The sequence below is a fragment of the Zonotrichia albicollis genome, chromosome 3 (assembly GCF_047830755.1).
Source record: "Zonotrichia albicollis isolate bZonAlb1 chromosome 3, bZonAlb1.hap1, whole genome shotgun sequence".
Taxonomy (NCBI): Eukaryota; Metazoa; Chordata; class Aves; order Passeriformes; family Passerellidae; genus Zonotrichia; species Zonotrichia albicollis.
The window spans coordinates 57,802,791-57,829,384 of record NC_133821.1 but is presented as its reverse complement, the minus strand read 5'-3'; the positions used below and the strand labels follow the sequence as shown (position 1 = coordinate 57,829,384).

General features: G+C 35.6%; 1 protein-coding gene across 13 annotated transcripts in view; it reads left to right on the top strand.

Moving 5' to 3' along the window:
* RGS7 (regulator of G protein signaling 7) overlaps window positions 1-26,594 on the top strand; it is a 253,709-nt gene that overhangs the window by 128,671 nt on the left and 98,444 nt on the right. For 12 of the 13 annotated variants that reach the window (XM_074537545.1, XM_074537547.1, XM_026793803.2 and 9 more), the window contains one exon: window positions 23,014-23,064. In XM_074537545.1, the coding sequence (XP_074393646.1) occupies window positions 23,014-23,064 (51 nt within the window). Of the gene's footprint in view, window positions 1-11,649; window positions 11,674-23,013; window positions 23,065-26,594 lie in introns of those variants that run through there. The other variant, XM_026793805.2, reaches the window with a different exon arrangement.

Genomic DNA, 26,594 nt, shown 5'->3' with positions numbered 1-26,594 from the left:
TATCAGACCTTTATTAAATTACTATTGGAATGAAAGGCTTTTCAAAATGTGAAGTTATTTTAAACAGAACAACAAATACTAATTTTAAGGTTATTACTTCTTCCTAACCAAACAACATAGCAAAAAATTTTATTCATATGCTTACTTTTTGATTCAGTGGTAATTGCCATTGGGAGCTTTACTAAAAAGAAGGAAATAAAGTATAAAAAAGTCCGAGGCAATTTTGCAAAATTATCCTAGGAAACTGAAATATACTGAAAACCCATTTAAAAAGTCTTTTAAAGTAATCTATGTGCAAAACAATCATCATAAATTTCTGTTCCCTCAAAATATGAAACGATTATTTTCATAGACATTTGCAAAAGAAATAGCTATAGAAGTCCTGCAATGATGGCAAAAATAACCTTAGTAGTTATTGACTTACTGTGAGATGGAAAATTGCTAGGAACATTCATCTTTGAGGTTTGTCCACATAAAACACGCACCTTGAATTAAATGGTCTTGTTTCCCGAATGCATGCTTTCTCCCAGACTCCTGTTTCCAGAGAATTTGCTCTGGGCCTTGTTGATCAGCCATAGAAAATTTTTGTTGCCTTTTCATTCTATGTTGTTTCATAATGAAAATGCTTCCCTGCCTTTATTACGTTTTCTTACTAATCTCCTTGTGTGTAAGATTTTGCCACGGTTTCAAGTGGAACAAGATTGCAGCTTTGAAGTATTAGAAAATTTAAGAGGAGCAGGGGAAAACCTACTGCATTCAGCAATGCCGAAAATGTACCTAGTCTGGCACCCTTGACACTCAGTCTCTGGACCCTGGGCGTGTGACATTCATGGAAAATGTGGGGTGAAAAGGGAGCCCTGAATCAGCCTCACATAAACCTGAAATTATCAGAAATTCCACAATCTTTCACGGCCTCAATTTCAGTAGCGTGCCATTTTTTTCTGTTGTTAACACTGGTTAATAATAGTGTTCTGCTGGTTTTCCATTGGCAACAATGAATAGTACTTTGAGAAAGCAGAGAAAATAGCCCCATCCAAATATAAGTATAAAGCTTATTTATGCCATTTGTATTTGCCCATGGAGGCAGTGCATAATATATCAGCTTAACAGAAACCCTCTTAAGCTGATGTAAACTACATTTGTAGTAGTGATAGCTTAGCTAAAATCTGTTATGTGCACAAAGCCCTGTAGGAAGAAAAGACTAGATTATGTCTAACAACAAGAGAATGTACAGAAATATGTTCAGGAGTTTTGTGAAAAAGGTTTTCTTTCCTTGCTATCTCTTGGAAATCTCTTTAAAATGAATATTACTGATGCTGGATAGCAATGGTTAGAACAAGTGGAATAATTATCAGTGAGAATTTGTTGGAGATGTGTATTTTAAGTATTTGTTTTAATTAGGAAACAGAGCAAAGTAAACTATTTAACTCCACATGTTTAAGAGGTACTTCTATGACTGCAAAGATGTTTAAATCGCATGAGAATTTTTACACAGAGAAATTTGAATGAGGCAGAAGTGCTTTCTCAGGGGAAAGGGTTGGTACTGTGTCTGCCATCACTAATGATGAGACAGGAGGGAAATTTGCAGCTCATTAAGAATGGGGAGAGGAAGTGTGTAGCTGAAGACAAATGAAGTCCTCTTTCAGCATTAGTAATGTTGCTGCAATATGAAATCTGTTTCATTGTACTCTTATTAAGTAGTCTCTGGATACTATTTCAAGAAGGAACATCCACTTGGACAAAAGGAAAAGAAAACCAATCTGGTTCCTCTAAGGTCATAACCCTTGAGTCCCAAAAAGTATCCATAGTCTTGCTAAAAATCAAAACTTTGCAATGGTACATGGGATTTGTAAAAGTCAGTTTGCAGAGTGCAGTGTAATTCTAAAGCTGAGAGTACGGATTAGCAGGTTTGGGTACTGAATATATTGTTGGTTAGAATGAAATAAAATAGTTACAGGGAATTTCTGCATGCAATGCTGTAGTTAAGCAGATACTGTAATTGTTTTATAAACAGACACAATAATTATTGATGCAGTTATATTTTGGAGTGCACGGTGAAAAATATCTAATTTTTAAATTTACGTGACATTTTACCCTATTGTCCGGTGGCATGTTTTTGGTTGCGTGCTGACTATTAACTATAATTTAGCAGGCAATGTAGACATATGATAAGTATTGCTGGTACAGGCAGAAATAACATATTATTTACAGACATCCTGCTAGGTATAATAGAGTGTAAGCAAATTTCCTTTTCTATTTAGGATGATACATATGTGTCTGGAATAGTAGTCCCCTTTTCCTCTTAAATTATGTCTAACATTGATTCCTTTTTTGACTTATCGAGCATAATTTCTTTCTAATTCAGTTTTACTTTTTTAGTACATAATTTTCTATCTTATTGTCTTTAAATCTGTTGTTTCAAAGTAAATTGAATATTTAAATGAACTTTATGCAAAAAGAAAGTGGTTCTGTATTTGCAGAGTTCAATCTTCCATTTTTACAGGCTCATACGTATAGTTGGCCAGCAGTTAAAATAATCAAACTAAGTAAAATAATTCCCCAGAGAATATGGCCCTTATGCAAGAAATCAAGTTAGCAGGGTTTACAAGGTTACTTGTGATTTAGCCCCTAATTCTGTTGGTTCCAGCTATGAGGAAAGAGACATTGGCATTGCACTTGCATCAGAAGACTGCAGACTTGTATTTGCAAAAGGAAGCAAGGAATATATTGTAGTAACTGTAATTGTTTATATTTCTGCTTTTGCTGAAGTTATCTATAGGCTAGTTTTGCATGGTACTGAAGCAGTTCTGCTGCTATTTTCTGTCAGCTGCATTCCTGAATAAAGTAACACACATTAAATTAGAAAGTCACCCTTGTGGGAAGTAAAGGTAACTTCATGAAGCATACATACTGTGACTGACAATCTATCACTATGCACATAAAGGGTCCATTGATAGTAATAAATTTTCTACAAATTAACAAAATTATGTTAAATGGAATTATGGTATCAAGAACAATTTGTTAACAGGAAATAAGGGTGCTCAAAGGCACGATGAATGTTGCTTACAATGCTCCACACATTTGACAAAGCCTATTTTACTCCTGAGCTTCATAATAAAAGTCAATAATTGAGTTAATTGTTTAAAAACCTACTTTCTAGTCTATGCAGTTGGCGAGTAAGCCTTGATGTTACAAAACCAACACATAGGCTGGCTGTAGTTACTGTGTTTTCTCTGATCCCAGCCCCACAGTTTCAGCAGTTCCCGAGGCCAGAGGATGTTGGCAGCTTTGGAGGCACAAAGCTTGGCATTCCTGCTGGGTGCCTTGCCACACAGCATCTGTGTCTTTTTGTCTTAAAGGATGAAGACCTCAGTGGGGATGCTCTTGGTTTGCTTATTTCCTCTTCTGGGGAAGATCACTGGTGTAGGTGCTGCTTCCTGGCACGGCTCTCCATAACAAAGACCACAGTGGGAAACAGGAAAGCTGTTGCAGTGGTTGTCAGGAAGTCAGAAATAGCAGGCTGGTGAGAAACAGAGGAGAAACCCAGGAATCCAAATTTGGTGTCTGAGGAACAGAGCAGAAACCTAGGAATCCTCTGGAATCCAGGTAGATGGCAAAAAAGAATGACTTGGTTGTGGGAAGGAGGACACAGTCATTGCTGAGACTTGGCTAGTGAAGCCTAACTAATTGGAAAGCATTAAGAACATTAAAAAAAAAAAAAAAGGCAGGGAAATTAGTATTAAACTCCCCTCCCCAAGCAGGTATATGTGGGATCTCAGGATCTGAGTCCTGAGATGCCGAGCCACCGAGACCACCCTTGGGGGGCCTGGGAGTCCTGGAATGTTGCCAGAAGTGTCTGGTGGCAGGACTTTGACCCTACACGGGAGACGACACCTGTATGAAGATAAGAGGACTTCACCGGGGTGAATGGCGAAAAGATTAGTTAATTAGAGGGTGAGACACAGGGTTTAGGATTTATGTACAGGGGGGTTTAGAGAAGTAAGATGGAGGAATTGGGGTGTGTCCTGTCCTTCTTCTTCTTCTTCTTCTCCTTCATCTTCTGTGGTGATGGTGGCACTTTTGGATTGGCCATTACTAAAAGTGCACCCAGCAATAAGAATAAATGGTATTGGGGAAAAATGATAAATATTGTACACGTAACCATGGGTATAAAGATAGGTGTCTGTACGGAGGGCGGCACAGTGTGCTCACGGCTGACTGCTGAGCAGATCTCTGTCGGGCTGAAAGAACATCTTTTAGATAAACAATTAATAAACATAAAAACCGAAAGAAGAACTGAAGCCTCTTCTCGTCCTTCGATACGCGGGCTGTCCCAAGGCCACTCTGGGCCTTTCCAGGCCCTTCAAACAGCCGAAAACCCGACAGGTATATTGTGAGATAATATTTTTTTATTAAAAGGCATGGTGGTGCTTGAGTGTAGAAGCAGACACATGGGACTTTTTTGCATTCTTTTTTCTTCAGAGTCAATTACCCTAATATGTGCATGCAAGGCTCTCATGGATACTAGCATCCATATTCTTGTCTGATACCAGAATTCTTGCCTTTTGAGATTTTCTAACAAAAAGTGAGACAGCCATAATGTGGAACTAGTTTAAAAACATATAGAACTCAGTCTCTAGGTCTATACGTCAGATGCTTTGCCTTTTCATCAAGACCATCTTCTTGTAGGTTTTGGAATTATTATGAAAAGAAGGTTGCAGATCCTAATAAGTGTACAGTAAAATACTCAGTTATTTTCTGAGCTGTATCTCTAGACCAGGCAATATGCTGTGAATAGAGAAAAGGCATTGAGCCAAACCTGCCTGTTAATGGCTTGATCACATGAAATCAACCTTCTGCTTTTCTTCCCACATTTTTACCGTCTCCTCATTTTTCTAGTTGTTTTAATCAGTAATCAAGTTGAATTCTCATTTATTTCATACACTTTAGAGAAAAATAGACTTTCTTTGTTCTCTATTCACTTGTTTTCTGAGTAGTAGTATTCTTGTGTTCCTAGTACCTGAGTTCTAAAGTGGGTGTTAAAAAAAAAAAATCAATTCCTTTCATACTTAGACAAGCATCTGTTCAATAGGACAAATCACAATCTGTCTTAATGAAAGGTGGAGGTGGAGTGACTCATCTCCTTGGCTTTTGTACCGGAGGTCAAATATAGTTTACAGAAATATTTAGGCCTTGCCTGTTACTTACATCTTTTCAGACCGTTGATATATCATCTAAAGAACTTATCATCAGTACTAATATGACAAGCCATGAAGACATGGTTACCATGGTCAGCATTTGCAGAGGGACCCCATATATTCTGTGTGAGTGATGGGTTGGTTGCTCTGGACTGGAAGTAGGTAGAAAATATGGTTGTGTTAAAGAGCATCATGTTGCTGAAGCAGGATTTATGAGGCTAATCTTAATTTTGTGTTGTGTGCAGGCATGATGTCCCCAAACTCTAGACCATTTAAAGGCCAGTAATTGAATTTATTTTCCAGAAAATGAGTGGAAAACTGGTCATAGTAGCAATTTACTGTTCTAGGACAGTTGCTGAAAGTAAATAGAAGAGTACAGCTTGTCTCACTTTTTTCCTCTCTTTTAAAAATACATTTCTTCACGTTTGAGAAGAAAAAACAAACAATCACCCCCAAACAAGTGGACATCCATCTCTCTCCATTTGTTGGTAATAGCTCCTTTTGACTGCAGTGGGAGGGAAAGGGAACACAGCTCCACATGTTTAAGAATTGTACTGAGCAGGTACAATTCAGCCCTGGTTGTCCTGAGCTCTGTCACACCAGCAGAAAGGTAAAGCATGCATGGATTGGATGGTCTAATGTATTGTTTAATTTCATGTGATGTCACTGAGATCTAGGACACTGCTTCTAATTTACCTCTGCAATGAGTTAAATGACCTCTGTAATTTAGTCCCAATTAGTAGAGCTGCCCTCCTATTATTCTAAGGGATGATATGCCATATTTAATCCAAACAGTCGCCTAGTTAGTTTTGGATTTAGTCTGGTATAATTACACTTTTGATTATTCTTAAACTTTTTATTTCTAATCATTAATGATGGGACCCAAAATTTAAAAAAGCATTTGAACAAGTGTATATGGACACAACTATATTAAAATGGAATTGTGTATTAGGCAGAGAAAGCCTTATGCGGCAGTTTATAGACTATGAAAGCCAGGCTATTTTAGGAGGCTAGAGGGAAACTATTGTCAGTGAAATGCTAAAACTGAGAATAAATTGAACATGAGATTCTATTTTAAAATGTATTTTAGTAGAACCAAATAAATTGGTAGAGTAACAAATTCAAACTAGTGTAATAATTGGAAAGTCCCAATAGAGGAATGGAGGACTACCTGATTTCAGAAAGGGGAAAGGAACCTGTGAGCTCTCAGTTACAGGGAAGAATTGAAACAGACTTCTGAACAGGAAGTGCGTTGGGGAGGGGGAAGGCACCATCAAGTTTTTTTAACTAGGGAAGGAATGGCATTACCAGACATTACCAGTTTAAATGTTCCAAAGTGCTTTTAAGATTTATACTTTTTGATCAAAAGCATTGCATTTTTTTGGAAACTGTATCTGTTTGCATTATTTGGGAGCAGTGATTACTCATGTATGTGTCAGAAGAATAGGAAAAGGCTTCCTCAGTGTACATAAATTATTAAACCTGTAATGAGTCATAACTTCTTGTGGAAGAAACAGAATTTTATATGGATAGTGTGTCGTAACATTTGCATGATGTGAGTTTTGAAGGACATTCATGTTCTATAAAAGGCTGTTTGAATTACGGTTATCCAGGACAAGGTGTCTGTGTAGACATTGTCTTTATTCTCTGCAGTAATCTTACTATTTTGTAAGAATTAAGTATCTCCAGTACATATGTAATGGTGATTGAAAATATAGTATTATAATTGGTTTCAATTGAAAAATCACTGATTGATAGCTGAAAATTTAAAAAATTAAGTTTCTTTCCAATTTTATTTCTTTTACAACAGCACAGAAAGCAAAATAAATATTGAGGTTAGAGAGTGAAATGCCAATTTAGTTCTATATATTACATCTATTTTTGATCAAGTCATAACTGTCTGTCTGAGAAGAAGCTCCCACTTTAAGGGATTTGTGTAAAATAGTTTTGGATCCTTTGTTATAAAAAATGAGATAAGAATCTCTAGTTCAGTGTATCTGAAATACTCTTCTGGCACATCTCTACAGCTCGGCTATTCAGGCCAATCCATCAAACCTAGACATCAATATTTGCTGAATCTCTGTGCTCAGTTTGTTACTAGTCAAGCCAAATAGAAACTGTCTGTACTATCTCTACTCAAAAATGGAATCCTGATATGCAGATAGATGTAGTGAGAGATCAAGAAGTCCAGAAATAAGAGAAAAAGATAAAATATAATTTCATTAATAACAATTTGGTACCTTCTGTCCAGGACTACTTTCAGATGCAGATAAGTATTTGCTTTAAAAATTTACATGTCATTTGTGCTTTAGCAAGGCAGTTATTGAGTGTTAATGCTGTATAATTTTATAATGGGTTATCCAAACAGGAAATTTTATTTACAGAAAAATAGCAAACAGAAAGAAAAAGGGACTCCACACAGATTAAAAGCAAGAGTTCCTAAGTTTTGCATTAGCTTCAGAAATCATAAGAGGTGCAATACATGGCAAAAGGAAAAATTGACTATATTAGTTATAACATTTGCAGTAGGTATCCTCAGTCAGCTGAAACTCTTCTCAAATCAACAGATCTGTCAAATAAGAAGGAGATTATGGCCCTAGGTCTCATATCTAATGAAGATTTGTATCACTATTGGAAATCTTTTGGAACTATCTTTTCTACCATTATTTTGGAAAGGAAAAAGTTCCTCTTGCTGACATAACTAAAAAAATAAAATGTGTTTTTCATCTGTGATTAGTATTGACTTGGTAAGAAAGAAGAATAAAAGAAAGAGTGTAAAAAAATTCTGCCTCAAATCCAAAACGCACCTTTTTTTGCTGAGTATTACTATTTCCAATGTGAGATTTTTCTCTTGGTAAGTGAAGCCTGAAACTTTAGTGCTAATGAAATAAATAGATTCATGTAAAAAAATTTATACTCAAAACCAATACCTACATATCTTTTATGGGAAGACAAACTTGAGTAAAATCCATGCACATTTGATTTGATCATTCTTCACTCAGAATCTAACTAAATCACTGAACTGCACACATACCATGGCACCAGTACATGATATATGTGTCTAAGCAGCTTTGAAATAATCCAGTTAATTGTCTGAAATCTAACAATGTGGGGATGCACCCACTAGGAGTTAGATGTTGCCTTGGGATTCCAAAGGTGTTTACTCTTTATCTGGAAGGTTCTTTACAGTTTCCAGTCCAGGGTGTTTATTAACAGCATCAACCCTAGCACTGAATTACACAAATTGTCCTTTCATGACCATTTGTAACTGCAAAATAATCCTGTTTTCCCAAAGCAACTTCAGTATAATATAGCAGTCTGAGTGTAATTAGCATTTCAAAAAATGTAAAGGACATGATAAGAATCAAAGATCTGGAAAAGAGTGATTGGTGTTATATACATGCTATATTTTTTAATTTTTTTTTTTTTTTATCTGGCAGATACTCAGGGTAATATATAGTTATAGTGCAACAAAACCAGATAGAAAGCCTGAAGTTGAGCTCTTTTCATTGCTTGAATGTTCAGTTTATATTCCCTCTCACCTGCTTAAATAACAGCAAAAAAAGAAAACCTGGTAAAATGAATGCTAATGTTAATAAAAAAAGCACAAAACCCCATTTCACTTATGCCCAGCCATCAATGCAAATGATATGAAGAATTTTCATACAAAATAAAATCAAGAACAAGCCTGATATACTTTGAAGTCCTGCCTGAATTCATGAGGTTAAACACTGACCTTTATCTGTATGTTTTCCTGTAACTTGCATGGCTTTTCTAAATAAATAGACCAAGGGTGATTCGTTATTAAAGAAGTATTGCAATAGATAGTGCAGCAGGCTAACAATCAATGTTATTAAGGCTGAATCTTCCCATTTGAAGCAACATGAAAATTTGCCTGTCATTCTTTAATTGTTTTTTTAAAAATATTTTGAGTATGACTATAGTATTCGTCTTGTAAATGCAGCAACCTCTGCACCTCCTCCCCTCAAAAAAAAAAGAAAACCCCAAAAATCGTGGTGTTGCCAAAGGCATACTAGCATAACCTATGGCTCTTAAGTGAAGCTTGAAATTAAGGCCCTTGGATTTTCAATATTGACTTAATTATTCTCTCTTTGTGGCAGTAGTCTTTTCATTTGGCCTCTCTGACCATTACCACAGCTATAAAGTGAACTGTGTGCTCACTTCATCATAGTACAACTAGGGGACTTAATGTTGCTGGAGTTCTTCCATATACCATTGTACAAATTGTAAGTCACTTAAATAATTTCTCTGTAATTGTTTGCAGGGCACTCTGTAAGTTTTACATCTTTAGGAAATAGCACTTGTTTTAGTAGTGCATCTTCTGGGACAAACCGAGCATTGTTGTTTCCCTTGCTGAAAAGCTTTTTTAAGCAGTGATCATTCTTCTGTCAAATCCTTTCCCCTGTGCCAAATATAGGTAACCAGCTTTGGTGCAGGTGACCACATCAGTCAAACCCAAGACAACCGCAGGTCCTTCAAATAATATATCCCTCAATAGCCTTGTCCCACTTGTTTGTACACACCCACTTGTCTTTCCTTTTGCTTTCTTTTCAGCATGGTTACCCAACTGGCCTCTAAGACACTGCCTTTTCTGACACCCCAGGGACCTGTCCTCCCTCAGCTTCCCTGCACACAGAGAGGAGGGAGCACAGCCTCTCCTGGTTTTTACACACATGACTTTAATTACCAGCATTCATCTTGTGAAGGCATCAATCATACATCAAACAAAGTGTTTTTGGAGGACGGAATATCATTACATTGCTAATGCCTCTGGTAAAACAAATGTGGTTTATGTCAAAATAGTCTGAATGTTTCTTCTTTATAGAGTGTGATCATGCCCAATTTAGAGCATGGTTGCTTTAGTTTGCATATCCCAGGGAGGTGCTTGAGAGACGATCAACTTCTTCAACTTCTTAAACAATATGAGGAGTTGGAGCCTTTTTTTGCACATCCCTTTCACCTGTCAGGTAGCCAAAGTGCAGATGAGAATTAAAAATGTACAGTATTGTATAGAGAAGTTTTATGTTAGAAGTAAATAGCTCTAGATGGTTGTGGTTTCACCACAATTTTGCATGCATAATGACTTTAGAAGGAGTAAAAAAATAGATTTAAAATTTCTTAAGCAACTTTAAATAACCATTTGTTTTCTGTAAGTCTCAACATATGTCATAGCTGAGAAGAATTTGAGCCATATTTCAATATCTTTTTCAGTCACTTATTGAAACTATGTTGATTTGAAACTTTTAAAATGTTTTTAGTGACCATAATGGAGTTACTTTGGATTTTCCCATTGAAACTAAGACAGAGAATGATTTTTTATTATATTCCCTTTGATTTATCATTCATTAAAGAGAAATTGCTTTTTAGACTAGTACCAGAATTAAAAATAGATTTGAAATTAAATCTTAAGAGGACATGAATCAAAACTGCCAAAATAGTAAGTTTGCTCTTACTCTTATTTTTGAAGAAAAAATCTTTTAGAAGCTAAATTCCAGATACTTCCCAAATGTTTTCATCCCCATTGTATATAACTCATTGTCTGGAAACTGGCATAGTAGTTACAGGAGCTGTGTTTTTTAGAAATACACTTCCCAAATGGTATTTGCTATATAAAATTTCAACAAGTGTTAGCTTTTCAAGGCTCATCTGGTTTTTTCGCTACATGGTAAGAGGAGAGATGACTCATCAAGAAGAGAGAGGAATGGTATGAGATAAGGAGAGCTATCACTGCTATCATTATAACGTTTGTATTGCACAATAAGAATACCTTTGAATTTAGTTTAGGTTAAAATGGAAGTGGCAAGTTATTAAAGATGTACAGTGGAATAAAAATTTTTATTTATTCTGATAATGATTGACAAGCTAACACCTTGAGAGAAAAAGGCAGAAAAAATTGTCCATTATTTTCTTTTTTATCTCTTGTGTCTAAGACTCTCAATGGAATGTCCTTGAGTGCTCTGTGTTGCAGATCCTATGGCTCTGTCCTCTGGTCTTGTCAAAGAGATCATAGAATCAGAGGATAATGAAGCACATCCATCTTAGTTCTGTTCAAGCTTTCTACATCTGCTTAATTTAGAAGAATTATCCATTAAGAGCATTTATGATGCTATATCTGAAAAACCAGTTTTCTGCTGTGAAATGTTTTCAGAGCCACACTTTTTCAGGAGGATGTTTTGACATTGTCTTTATCAGAAGGTCTGAATTACTGATGGTTTTTTATTGTTTTATTATTATACTAGCATTAGAAGCTGTCGTATGAGTCAGAAAGATGAAGATGAAAAATTCCGTTTGTTTTATGCTAAGAAAAAGGTTTTGTCCCTGTTGAATCACACATTTTGATAGCATTAAAGGAAAATATTTTTAATTTTTCAGTTTGTGCAAATCTTTGATGTTTGATGTTGGGGTTCCACTTCATATCGAAATGAAGTTTGAGAGCCTCAAAGTTTGCTGCAAGGTAAGAAACTCTGGTGTCTCTAGTTCTGTTGTGATTTGTGAAGCATCCTTCTGAAGATGCACTTTTGACTGGGGATACTCAGAAAATAACAAGTCAGGAGCTTTATTGAGCAACCACTGAGCATGATAAACACAGAACATCTTAATTATTCAGTTAAATTGTCACATCAGAAATGCTGATTGTAGGGTCCTTAGCAGAGGTACTGGCTGTTCCAACATGTTTGAATAACAATTAGTATAAAATGCTTCCAAATTAAAATTGCTGAATGAGCTCTGCAACATGAAATAGCAGAGTAACTCTTACCTCTGCTGGATGATCTGTTTTCACTGATATGCTTGGTTTGATAATCATCATCTTTACTAAGTTTACAGTGCATCAAATTTAGGCATCGTTGAAGCATTACATGTTTGTATTTGCTGTGTGTGTAACGAGAGTTACTTGTGTGGGCTACATCTTAAAAACCTGTGCTCAGGGCTGTAATTTTCCTCTGTATTCTCTGTGTACACGTTCTTCTTTGAAGAACAAGAACTTGTCTACCTTTGTTAGTTTACTTGCTAAAAACAAGAAAACACTAACTAGCAAGGACATCTTTCATAATGCAAGCTAAATGAGAATTTTAAGTATGTGAGAAGGAAAAATTGCTGAAAAGTGTATTAACAGTAGTAAAACCTTGTTGCTTCCTTTCCCTGAGTGACAATCATTTCTAGAAGCATAGCTTGTGAGGGAAAACTCAATACTGTAAGTAAGAAAAGAAGACAGTTTTAAAGTTGAATCTACATATACTTTTTAATATACTTACTTAAACTAGTAAGCCATCACTTTCTTTTAAAAAAATTAAAAATACAAGCATATAAATATATTCCATCAGCCATTACTTAAAAATGTGGAATGTTGTGCCTGAAATAGCAATTGCCAAAGACATACTCTTTGTTAAGTCAATAAAAAATGAGAGCAGTGAATTTGAGATGAAGAAATTCTTCTGATATTTTCTGACTGGTGTGAATTGCTGCTGTGTTTTTGTGCTTCAGGACAAATAGAGTAATCTCTCGCTTGAGCGCAGCATGTTTTACTGGCTGTTAATGTGGCCAGCCTGTTCCCATCCACTGGACATAATTTGTTGATAACAAACAGTGCTAAGGCAGGTATTTATTTGTATATTGGTTATTGACAGGAGCCCAGTTTTATGCCAGGTCAGATAGACTTGCAATAGTAGAAAGGAGGACTAAACCAGCCAAATATATTCTTTTTTTGTTTTTAAATACAAACCTGCTTCATTCAAAGTGAAGCTGAAATTTGAAGGGGATAAGCTGCTTAAGACTTCCTTTCTATGTGGGGAATTATTATCCTATTTTGCATCAAGCGAAGCTCTCACCAGTAATATTACTACTACTCCCTTTCCCCTTTGTTTTGAGAGGAGAACAGTTCGGTTCCCAGCATGTCAAGCTGCCATAATCAGTCTTTTTGCTAGTCCAAGTACAAGCACCCTTTGCTGCTGTCCCCTGATTTCTTATCTGACAAGAAGGTAGCAGGAGAATTAAATTAATTGCTGGTGCCAGATTGAGCAGGATATATTTATCTGTGAAGAAATACTTTAAATTTTTGAATTTTTGGGTTTTGTTGGGTTTTTTTCCTGTTGCAGGGGAGTGCAGCTAGTTTTCTTTTGTAATCTGTTGATGAATTCATTTTAGCTCCTTTAAGGATGTAAGACGATTGAGCAAGAACATGTTTTTCCCAAATGTCTTCTTACTCCCCCCAACCTTGGGACCATATTTCGGGTAGACGTCAGAATTCCTTAGCTGATTGACAAATGTTTATTGTCTCCAGGCCCTCAACACAAGAGTTGTGTTTACTTTTGCCTTCCACTAGTGAACAGTAATCCTAGTACTGGATTTCTGTTTTCTTTATGTTTCTCCACTGATCCTGCCTTTATTTTCCCAAGAGAATATATATCATCTGTTTCTGAGTCTGTAGTCAGTGGTTAAGGAAGAAATGGTGGCCATCAACAGTTTTACATAAAATATGTACAAGTCCTCAAAAATTGCATGGAGAAAGCAAAAGTCACATAAATGGTTTGTACAGGGGCTCGGAAGAGGGCCAGGTTTGGATAGGTAGCTGAATGGCTGTGTACCTGTTCCCTCACCAAGGGTGATTTTACATCTAGATACTATTTATTCTTACTCTGACAACGTAAACAGCAAAGACGCAACAGGTGCTAAAAGTAGTATCCACGTCACTGCATACTCCTAGGCAACAGTATGAACCTAATTTTTTTCTGCATTTTGTGAAGAAGGAAAAAAATAATGGAAAAAAAAAAAAGAGAACTACAGTCTCATGTTTACAAAGAGCTTCTGTACTCACAAGTCTAAGTTATAAAAGACCCATCCTATATCCACAGTAAGACATGGTCGGTTCTTAGTTCTTTATTTCTAAAGAAATAAAATGTTGAAATTTACATTAAAATAACCTGAAGAATAGACTTCAGGCTCCAGGACATGCACTATTATTTATTGCACTAATACTTGCAGGTTGATCTTTTCAAAATTCTTCTTTGTTCTCTAGCCCCCAAAATCTACAGCACAGTATGAGGAACTATTATCTTTACTGTAGGAATAAATACCAAAGGTTACATCTTGGGCTAGTGGTCCAGGATTGTTCAGAATAATGTCTTTTTATCATTCTTCTAGTTGATAATGGTGGAAAATTACTCTCTCCAGCTTGTCCACATAAACTTACAAATGCTTCCCATGAGGTTGTGGATTAGTGTTATTAAATGGTTGCTCTGGATGTAATGAATGTGAGGGAAGGGATAGGAGAAAACAGAAGGTTTTTGCAGAAATTTTTTCCTTTTCCAGGCTCCAAAAGAGATTCCTAAATTAGAAACATTAGTGATGGCTCTCATTGCCTTATACTGATGGAAAAGCCAAGTACTTTGCTTCAAAAATGTATTTGAGTAATGTGGTACCACATTACTTGTCAAAGCAGAAAGGTGGCTTTTGAATTCCTATAAAAATATCATAGAGAAAAAGCCAATAGTAGCCACAGGGCTGCAATTTATATCTTACAAATGCTGATATGAATATCCCTTAGGAAACATAGCAGCAAGAGGATGTGTGTGGTAAACTGAAACATAGAAGGATTTATTTTCTCCAAGTTTTACTTTTTGGTTTAATAAGTTCACTGTGATGGATGGGAACATAATATATAAAATGACTGGCTTGTATACTCAAATTTATGAGTATATACCATTAAGCATATACCATACTTCAATTTTCAGATTGAGATAGAAATATATTACTTATTATGGATGATATGATTAAGTTTATTTTAAATACAAGAGCCATTGATTGCAATTAAAATAGTAGTTCATTTCTATCTCAACTTCTGGTAAATCTCTATTGATGGATAAATCTTTTTAGAGAATTTAAATTGTCAGCAGAACTTATATTTCAGTGAATAATTGGGAATTTTCTTCAAGAACTAATAAATTTTACCTTTATTGTGACAGCGTTCTTGAGGTGCATATGTAAGGAATGGCCATGAGAAGAACTATGAGATTTTTATATCTTTGAGAAGAGACCCAGTAATATCTGCTTCAGATAGTTGCGCCCCACAATTATCAACATTTAGAATAAATTAATTCATAATCTCTGAATAGTGATGAAAGACTGCAAATGAAAATTATGCTGAGTTTGGTGAAAGTATTGAGTTGGAGGAAAGTAATTTTTATTTCTAACTCATTTCATTCCATACTATATAGTTTTTTTTTGTTATGCCAAGCAACTAAGCATACTAAAGTCATATTTTGGTAAAAACTGGATGGGATTAGATTTTCAGTAAGAATAATGCTCAAAAATATAGGTACTTAAAATTTGAATAACTTAATTTTCTTTCTCTTTTGAAGATGTAGCCCTGCAGCAGATCTTTTGAAGTGTAAACTCTGAGACACAGGAGTATTAAAATAATCATGGATCTGGAGGAAATACCACAAAAACATCCAGCGCAGATTAATCAAGAATAGAAATTCATTTGAACTTTCTGTGGTCTATTGAATATGAAAACATTTCATATTTCAAATAGAAAAAAAAGAAGCCTTGAGCAAAGTTTTGATCAGTCAGTGACATTTCTGGTGTAAGACCTGAATACTCTGATTAAGGCTGAAGGTTTCTACGCAGCTTCAGCAAACTTTCTTGTATTTTATACTTTTTATTTATTAGTACTATTTGAAAAACAGCTGATCTGTGCTACAGGCTGAGGAACAATGGTAATAAAGAATGAAAACTTCCAGATGACTACTTTGGCCAGACATAGTATTTTTATTCTGCAGTTTCTTGGCATTCTGTTGTGAAATTCATGTTTTCAGACTTTCTGTTATAGCCTGTTTCCCTACACTGGATTGTTTCTTTGAAGATAATTATTTTGTGCAACTCCTGTACTGCAGACTTTTTTTTTTTTTTTTTAATTGGGAAGAAGTTTCCTGTTGAAGTGGTTTCTGTATGTGTGAGAGTGGCTGGGTAATGATCAGATTCTTGGGAAACTGGTGGTTCAGGAGTTTCTGCAGAGAACTTTGCTTTTGTACTAAGCATTACTGAATCTCTAAAGGGTATATTTTTTGTCAAAATAACTAAATTCAATAGATTGGACTAGTCAGGAAATCGACACTGATCAAAGAGGTTTTTTTGGACATCAGTTTTGAGAGTCTTTAGTGAAGAGAACAGTAAAATCATGAGTCACAGAAAGAGTGTTTTGAAATAGCAACAGTGGAAAAACCCGTTTTCAAACCAACTGTATAAATTAACTAGTATTGTGTAGGAACACTTTGTGAGGAAGTACATTGACATTGTTGCTGGGCAAATGTCAAAACTGCAAGTCACTGTGTCGCCACTGACTTTCTTCCTGGAGTCAAAATCCCAGATCAAGTCTAATATTATGTATATATTTATTCCCTTTACCCCTGAATTAGGACTTGAGGGTTTTCCCCCGTGAAAATCCTCCATGAATGTTAAAAGTGTCTAGCAGAAATTACATTGCTCCTCACTTCCTTCCATTGCCATCTGTGTGTGGGTGTCCTTTGGGGGCCAGTATGACAAGAATTGGAAGAAGCATTTCTGAACTAAAATATTGTATTTCTTAGAGATATTAATGTGGAAATATAAAAAAATACATAATTGCTTGAAGCATGGTCAGAAGTTTCACAAAGCTTTTTTTGTTGAACTTAGAAGATTTTTGGTTCTACACTCTATTTTCAAACTACTAATGTGAAAAAATAAGAAAGCAAAAGAGTTTATTGTGGCAGAGATAAACTCAGGCAGCTTTTACTGTGCTGTGAAGATTATCAAAGTGCAATGTGCAAACACTTACTGATATGTGTATGAAAGAAAGCACATATGCTTATCAATCTACCTGTTTTCTATATACAAAGTTGTCAGCAAGACACAGTAAAACATCCAGTAGATAGAAAAAGAAGACTAGATGAACTATTTATGGCAAGTAGCAAATTTTTCTCTTAAGAATACGTTGTCAGTTTTCCTGAAACAATCTTGGATGAGTTTTTCACAGTGAGAATTCAAGACAATTAGACAAAAGTAATGTTACTATTGCCCTTTTACATGCTGTTTTAGGAATGGAAGGTCAAACTTGGCACAGGAGTCATGTATTAATTTCCTTCTCAGCTTTTCTTGAGGGTGACTGGTCTTACATTCATACCCTGCAGTGTTCTCCACCAGTGTACACGTGCCAGTGATGTTCTGCTTCCCATTAAACAGATTGCACAGCAGTAGGGAGGGGAGTCCAGGTGCTCAACTTCCCACATGGGTGTCCTACAGGGCTGTAAATAATTTGTTTTCTCTTCTCATCTCCCCAGCTATTTAACACGAAAGCGCTACAGCTCCGGGAAAAGGAATTAAAAGGGGCCAGAACCAGAATGCCCTGACCAGAATGCCTAAAAAATCAAATTGTACTCTGATCAATGATGATTTTTTTTCTTTTAAAAAATCAACCCACTTAAATAGTAAAGGTCAGAAAGGTAAATATGTAAGTGCAATCAGCAGGGTATTCAAATTATCGGTATCAGCTCTGTTGCCACTCATGATAAAAAATTCTACCTAGTTAAATCTGTAAATATATTTTACATTAATCCAAAAGAATACAGAAAAGAAAGAAAAAAACTATTAACTATAAATATAGGATGGTAAGAATTTATGGGCTATATGATTTTTCAGGCACTTCTGCAACCCCAGTCTCAGAGAGGAGTCCCTTCATTCTTCTTTCACCTTTCTGTGGACAGTGAAATCCAGTGATGCAAAGCCTGTCTTTGCTCAACTGTAATAGACATAGGGAAAAATTAATCTGAATAATCCAGTATATGGATAATAATGTATTTTTCCATACTTTAAGCCAAATATAATATAGCCACTGTTTTTCTTCCCTCTGCCCTTCTGTCTGTGACTATATAGTAATTGATTTCTTTCAAATATATGCATGAAGAATTCATACACAAATAGTGTTTCTCAGATAAAGAAAATAAATGTTAAAATATCCATGCTGATATAACTGTGGCAATATATGCTATGGTTTGTGACTGTGAAAACTTCAGGGAGAATACAGATAATTTTTGCCCCATTCACCAATGAAAGGTGTTTCTTGCAGAGTCCTCCTCGCCATCAGACAGCAATTTTTGTTAAAAAGCAGCTAGTGCTGAATGCCTGAGAGACCACTGGCGTTTACAATCTCCTTGCTCATCTAATCCACTTTCTGTGTTTCCAATGTCTGAATCAGTGCTGAGAAATAGAATTGCACATTATATTTTTTTAGTCATGATCAAGGATTTTGAAGTTTATATCAGTGACTAAACTTAATTTCCTGATGCATCACCACAAAGTGATGATATTGAAGAGGGAAGTTAAAATGACCCGATACCCTCCTCTCTCAATATAAGAATAAAGCGAAATAATGGAAATAGAGTACTGCTTCCTTGCTGACTTAGTAGTGGTCTTGTCTTAAATTTAGACAGTGATGTTTTCTAGAGTAATGTTTATTAAGTTTTCTTAATAAAAGAAAAAAGCTCCAGGTTCCCAAGGCGAGGCGGTGGTGAAGCAGTGAAGCACAAGGCTCCCATGAGGGAGCACCCAAGGGGTCTGCTCCTGCCTCCCAGCACCAAACAGGCCCAGCTGCCCAGATTTCACAGTGCTGGGCAAACATGACCATCATGGTTATGTTGCTCTTGAGAGCTCAGATGGCAGAAGACTTGCGTGTCAACAGCAAAACCCTCTCTCTTGCTATGAGCAATGCAGGGGAGCTTCATGCGTTGCTTTCCCTCTTCAATATCTGCAGATATTCTGAGGTCTAAAAGTAAAAAGGAGAATAGGTTTCAGTTATTACACCAAGATATCAACAGCAAAAGACTATTTTCTTTGCAAGGTTGAACCTATGTCTTTATGAAGTAAGAAATCATTGAATTGTTTCTCAGTGGTCTCTTGGTTTGTGGTTCTAATTAATAAATTGTACTTTCTTGCAGCTGTTTCTTCTTCCACTAGATATGTTATTGAATTTTGAAAAAGAGCATTTTGAATTTTACTTTTTTTTTCCAGTACTACTATCATATCTTTTTTCTGTCAGATCAAGGCTTACATGGCTCATTGCATCTGTGCATAGAAAAAATTTGATTTATAATTCCCGTGAAACTTTCTATAGATCAGAACCAGCACTTTTTGAAAATGTATTCTGTAAGGACTTGTTTAGAATAGGTGATTTTCTCTGAAGGGTAACCTTAGCATTGCCCTGGCCTTTATGACTTTGACTTGGAAATTACTATTGCAGAGTTCAAAGGGCATGCTTTCCTCAAAAATATTTTCTTAAAATGCTGTGACAGCCTCAGCAGCTGCTATTTTTGGACCATTTCATTTAAAATTAATCACTTGTAGAATCTTTAGCAAGTACATTTCACAAAGAACATGACGGAGTCTTTTTCATTTGTATATGAATATAGATGTGGTTTTACCTATTTCTTTAAAGAAGATTAAAGTCTGTCTTTTTTTTGGACTTGAGTAAGATCTTGTGAATTTTATTGCCTTTATCAGGATAGGTGTTGGTATTTAAGGAATCTGAGTCTTGGCTTTCAGGTTCTATGTCTAAAAAACCCCTTTTTTCAAATGTTTTCTGCTTTTGCTAGCTTTAAGGTATTATTAAAAATTATTGCTTTGCCTTGTTCATTTTTATTTGCTTTATAAATTGGCATGACTACTGAAGGTTTTTCTGGGATTTCAGTTGGCAGTTTGACTGAAGTCTTGTGCACCTTGCAGATCTAATATCCAACTTACCTTTTTTTGCTGCTTGCTGGAAGTGAGGCAGGGAGACCTGGAGAACTTGAGAATCTGCTTTGACAATGTTATAGCTGGGTCTTTGATATCACACATTAAACAGTATACAGAAACTGAGTATCTGAAACAGCATTTTCTATTTTGGATTGCTGAAATTTTCCTTTTCAGGTGAGTCCAGTGCCAAGGTAGTGGCTTCCATGAAATTTACATCATCTGACTAACTTATCTTTTTGCTAGATTTCTGGTGATAAGACAAAATCAGGCTTGAAGGTTAAAGATTTTTCATTCCATGAGTATTAGTTCTTGTTTTGAAATAATGAAGTTTATAGTCTTGAATCATAATTCCTATAGATGTCAAGTGTCATGTATGAAAACTGTCAAGAATTTACTGAAGTATTATTTTCCAGCAAAACAGTTTTCAGCTGTTTTGCTGCCTTGGTGTAGTGTTTTTTTTTTTTTTTTTTCTTTCCCTGAGATAAGAAATTAGAGTAATGGTTTTAATGGTTTTGCCTTTAGAAACACTTTGCCTAAGTAATAAACCTTAGAAGAGGGCACAGGAATAATTAAGGGAAACAATATTGTTGATTAGACATTAAAACTAGTAGCTACAAAAACACCCAGCAAGTTCTACAAGTTAATACCTTTATTATTTTAGGACTAGAGTTGGCCCCAAGATCTCCCAAAGAAATATGAAATAATGCATTTCTTACTTGCCATATGACAAATTGCAAGTTTGTTTCGCTTGAATAGCCTTCACTCTAGAAGGAGAGTGTTGATGTTGATATTTATTCATCTGTCATGAAAGTCATACTTCTGAAATCATCAGTGTGTTAGAATGCAGCAGCTGGCTGAAACTCTGTCCAGGCTTTCATATGCCGGGGCAATGGCTTCAGGGTAAAGTGTGAATGCAGCATCAATGAACTTTCATAATCAGAAGCTGCCATTTTCAAGCAAGTTGATTTCCCACTATTATTGATAATAAGCCAAAAGACATTGGAACATATGGAGGTGAAATTTCTGGTGTGCAGGCCATGTATACTCAAATGTGAGTTTTAAAAAGAGGTAAAAAGGAAAAAGTGTTTGAAGGCAAGATGAAAAGAATAGAAAACTTCTTCCCATATGGTACCTGAGAGATTTGAAAGTTAAAAATCAGTTTTCAAAATGTCATTTTGTTTTTCCAATTTTTGTCTGATCTATGAAGATTTAGGAAAATATTTAGGGCTGACTAACTTCTCTAGTCAGCTGACAGAAAAATATAGCTATGCTTGGAACTGCATCATTGACGTTTATGAAGTTTCATCTTATTTCTTTTAACTAAAATTTTTCCTTCAGTGTCAACCTTGTAAATGTCATATATATATATAAAAAGGATTAAAATTTTATTTTAAAAAATAAAATATTTTTGGGGTATGAATATCTGTCTGAAATATTGTGTATCCCTCCAATAGCATGCAAAGGTAAGTTCCATTTCAGGAATACAGCAGTGTAAATACTGTGAGAAAGTCTGCCACTGCAATTTAAAATCTCTCAAGATTTAGGCATTTAACATAGCAATGAAAAATACTTGCTCTGGACATGGTTGTTAAGTCTCTAGAGATTTTTACTGCTATGTAATCAAGTTTGTAATGTGTACACACATGGAAAGCTATGATATAATCAATGAGGCTTTGTAAAATACATGATAAAGCTATTCACTGAATGTAATAAAATAAAAGCTAGAAGGAGAACAAGATTTCCTTTCTTTTCTGAAATGCCATTTAAAATACTGTTTTCATTGCTTAAGAAAAGCAAAGAAAAATATGCAGAATGTAGAATACAGGAAGAAACTGAATCTAAGGAGTGACAGGGGAAATATACTGCACATTCTAATGTTATATATTATAGTGCATTCAAGAGCTTTTATTGCTTTGATTTGGTTTATACTTGTGTAAGTTGTATAGATTTTTATTGTTGTTTTAAATTTAAGGTTTATAAAAGTGGTTTGTTGTTATGCTTGGTGGGGAATGGATGAGCAACTTAAATATTGGTTCTATAAGCAAATATGTGATGTCTCTCTCTATTACATTGCCTGTTTGAACTGGGGTTTTTTTTCATGAAACATGAAGAACATGGATGTAACATCCCTCGGTGTTTCACCCATTTTCCCTCTAAGCCAGTTTGGTTATTTCAAGTTGCTCAAATTATGAATGTGGTTTGGGTTTTTTTTTTTTATTGTCTGCAGCAATGATTCGTAATTTATTTTGCAAATCATATTCACAGTGGGTAAAGTTCAACTGTAGTTCTCTGTCTGAAATACAAGCCTGACTTCAGCTTGTGGCATAAAGTGCAAAGTGTGATAGAAGTGCAGTTGATAGAGGTGCATGCCCAACAGGAGCAGATGGATTAGGAATTAGGAGGTGAGATTGGAAGGATCCTCAGTGTGAAAGGCAGGAAGAAATCTGGTAGAAAAGGTGTTAGGAGGTAAGCAATAGCATGGGACCTTAAAATAAGGCAGGGAATTAAATAGAAAGAAAAAGATATGCAATAAATGAAGGGATAGAGAGCAAGGGAGACTGGAAGGTAAGGAAAGCACTTCAGCACTGAGGGAAAAATGAATTTTGTCAATAGCTTAGCCATGAGGTGGAATTTGATATGCTGGTAGTCCCTGTATAGGTAACCTTGCCTTTACTGGTAAACTAATTTTTAAGCAGGGTTGGGGGGGTGCACAGGGAGTGGAGAAACAGATTAATAAAGTGTTTTTCTATGTACATTTTGTGGTAGTGTCATTTTTAAAATGCAGACTACTATTGTGCACTTAATGCAATTCTACTTTTTGTCTTAGCCTAAAGTTCTATGCTTCACTGCTAAAACAAAGCTAAAAAAAGAAACTAAACTAAAATAGAATGGCCAGTGGTTTTTTTTCTAGACAGACTGAGCAAAAAATGTAGATCTCTTCTGTGAAGGAACAATATGAACTGCCTCAGGGGCCTGAAAAATAGCAAGAGAAAACATACTAATCTATAAATGCCTTTTCTTTTGCTCCTAGGTTCAGATATTGTTCAATGGTTAACGAAGAACTTATCGATAGAAGACCCAGGTAATTTCTCATGTTTTCTTGTCTTCAAATTCCAGGGTTTTTTTTCAAAGTTATTGGACTTGACTTTGTTTTCTGCTGCAATGAGAATGCCAAGACAAACATTGGACCGGAACAATTTCAATGGTTAAGCACACATAAAATCTTAGATACCTTTGCTAACATAGTGAGGGTTTTGGTTATCCATTTTATTGCAGCAGGTATCAGAAAACAATATGAGAATGATAATGACAGTTCTTTGGTAGAAAATGTGTTTGAGTGCATGAGGAATTTACTCAGTGTTAGACTGAAGAGTTTGTTAAATACAAGTTGTTTTCTTACAGAATTTTTCAATACACAAAAGATGCATAGAACTATTAAAATACATTCTTGTACTGTTACCAAAAGTGAATCTTGAATTTGTACACTTCTATAGCATCTTAAATGGAAAATGAAATGGAAATAGAATCAGTGAAATGAGGAAATGAGGAAGAATAGTTCATTATTGATCATCTGCGTTAGGACATGAAAGTAAGGGCTTGGTTCCAAACTCTGCCTTGGTTTCTTATGTGCCCAGCAGGAAACACAGTTTGGTTATTGTATTTAGCTATTATTTATTTCCTGGACTTACAAGAATCTAGTTACCTGATCAGAACTTTTCCATAAAGGAATTATTTCTAGTAGAAAATGCTGAATTTGAGAAATAAAATATTTTATGGAGGTTCTCATTTTCTTTTGGTGAGAGGAAAAATAATCTTCCTTCTTTAAAAAGGATCAGAAATTATCAAAATTTGCTTTTTCTCCCTTGCTTTCTTTCAGTATTTTTTTTCATTTTTGGGTGTAATTTTTGTCTTTATTTTTAAAATGTGTTTTTCTGTCAAATTAGAACTCAAAGTATGATCATTGCAAAAAGCAAAATCATTTAAAATTGCGACTTGAGCAAGGAAGAGCTATCAATACATAATTTGATATTTAGAAGTAGTCAGTTCACAACATATTGACATGTTATGTGAGAGAGATGACTACTTTTTTAGCTAACTTTTAACAGTGTTGTATGCTTGATGCCTGGAGATAATCTGGAGGCTTCAAGTGACCTAAGTGTGATATTGCATTTCTCAGTTGTCAGCTACAAAACACTCACCTATTTGTGTTTATGAGAGTTTGAAAGATTTTTAGGCTACGATTTTTTAGGTTTGTTTGATATGGAAGCTTAACCTTTATTTTTCAAACCAGAGCTGCAGTACTGGAATAGGTTGTCGTTCAGATTACCTGCTTGTTGCAAAATTTGGAATAGAAAAAGCTTCTGCTAAACAGAAAACATGTCTCCTTGGTTCCTTGTGTTCATATCCAATTAAAATTAAACAAACACACAAACTACTAACACATGGAACCAAAACACCACAGTAATTTAAGTGAAGCTGGGTTTTAACCTCTCATATTACATGGATGGAAAAAAATTATCCACAATGACAAAAATGTCTTATGTATTTTGGTCCTAATCCAAAGTCAGCTATCTGGAGCTGGTTAAATTCTGATCTTCAGAAAACAAATCGCCCTAAATGCTTCCTTTGGGTAATGCTCAGAATTGCCAGATGACAGTGAACTTGACAGATGGTGAGCAAGAGATTTTCACATGACAGAACTTCTGAAAATGTTCTGTTTTTTCAAAATCCATAAGTGTCTTTCTTTTCATTTCGGTTCTGGACAAGTCAGTCTAGAACCTTGTGTGGAAAAGGCCTTAATTTCTGCAATCTGTTCTCACTGTAATTTGGATTTCCAGTGTCTTCTGATCACTTTTTACCTGTGTCAGGGTTTAACTTGGTTGTCTTTTAAAACTACCCTACAGGGTCCTGTTACAAATCATTTGTGAACCTATGCAGTTTTGTGATGCAGAAATAAATAATACCTTAGTTGGCACTGAGAATTGTCATCTCTGTCTAAATCTGATATCAGCCACATACCTGGAAGAACAACATAAAGTAGGTTGGAGTGCATATTTTAAGAGTATATTTTACTCTGTTCAGACTCATGCAAGGAAGGCAAGTGAATTGTGATTTAAGGAGTAAATAGAGAGATTCTCAGAAGGGTCCTCAGGTTAGAAGGAACCTCAGAAGATCAGGTGGTCCAGACTTCCATGGAGAGGCAAGCCTGGGTGAGATTACCGAGCTCTCTGTCCTCTCTCATCCTGAACACTGCCACTGACGGGACCTTCAGCACATCCAGTGATTGTTCTCACTGTAAAAAATTTGAATAGATGAAATGTCTCTCCATGCAACTTGTATTCATTGCCCCTTATCCTCTCAGTGTGGCTCCCTGTGAAGAGAATTTCTGTCCTCAAGGCACTGGAAAAATGTGTTGAGGCCCCACCCTGAGCCTTCTGTTCTCCAGGGTGAAAGCATCTAACTCTTACTGTCAACTTGTTCTTTAACAAAACACAACTACTAAGAAGGAAGTGACGCTACCTCACTCTATATAAAAAGGAGTAATATTTTGAAATGCAATTTTCCCCTTTGTTTTGCATAGGGAATACAACTCCAATACCATTTAAGTGAGAATGAAGTAGGCAACAATATGGGGAGTGGGAGAACATAAGGCAGAAGGCCTGACAGCAACATTTGCTTCAGTGTATTAAGAAGTGTAAAGCTTTCACCTGGAAAAAGCAATTCAGTAAAAAGTAGTAACAAGCTGGAATTTATAAACTGCCCGTCAAGAAAACCATGCAGATTTTTAATAAATGGAAAATAATATTCGGTGGAATATTCGAAAGATTTTGGCTTGCTGCAGTAGATCTCCATCAAGAAAATAAACTGGAGATGAAAGGTGGATTCTGCTAATTTGTACCAGATTTGGAGTTATTTCAGTGGAGCAGAGCTTGTGCCCAGAATAGCTGTGCACAATCACTGTGCAGTTGCTGTTACATTGTTTGCTATTCAATATGTAGTTAAAAAATGTTTGTGTTTCAGCCTACAATTCATCTGTAAAATTTTAAGGAACAGAAATTGTCCAAGTTATTTTTAATAGGGAAGTTTTATTCAGGCATAAATATAAGCATGATCTCAACCTGAAACGAAGCAATTAACTGAGTTTACAGAATTGTAAGGGCTTGTGGTTTGGCACTTAGACATGTGTTGTCGAATTGACCATTACAGGGTAAGTGCTGACGCTTCACTGATGTTGCCAATTATTCTTAATGTGGAAAATCTACTCTGTTTTTCTACATTGTGTTTTTCTTTTTTGAAATGATCATTAATGACGTGAAATGCACCAGACTGACCACATCAGATACTGAAGTTCCTTTAATCTGTAGTGGGAAAAACAGAACAAAAAGGGTAAATTATTTAAAGGTATCAGCTCAAATTCCCAAGAGTCGAGTCCTGTACTTGGTTCTTGCACTGATTTCTTCAATGCCCTTTCAGCAAACACTTTATTTCTCTATTCCCTAATATTCAACATCCTAACAGTAAGTGACGCTGTTGTCTCCTAAAGGAGAAGGGACACTATGAGTTTTCCAGTCTTTTCACAAGAAAATGGTGTTATTTACAAACACTCATTTC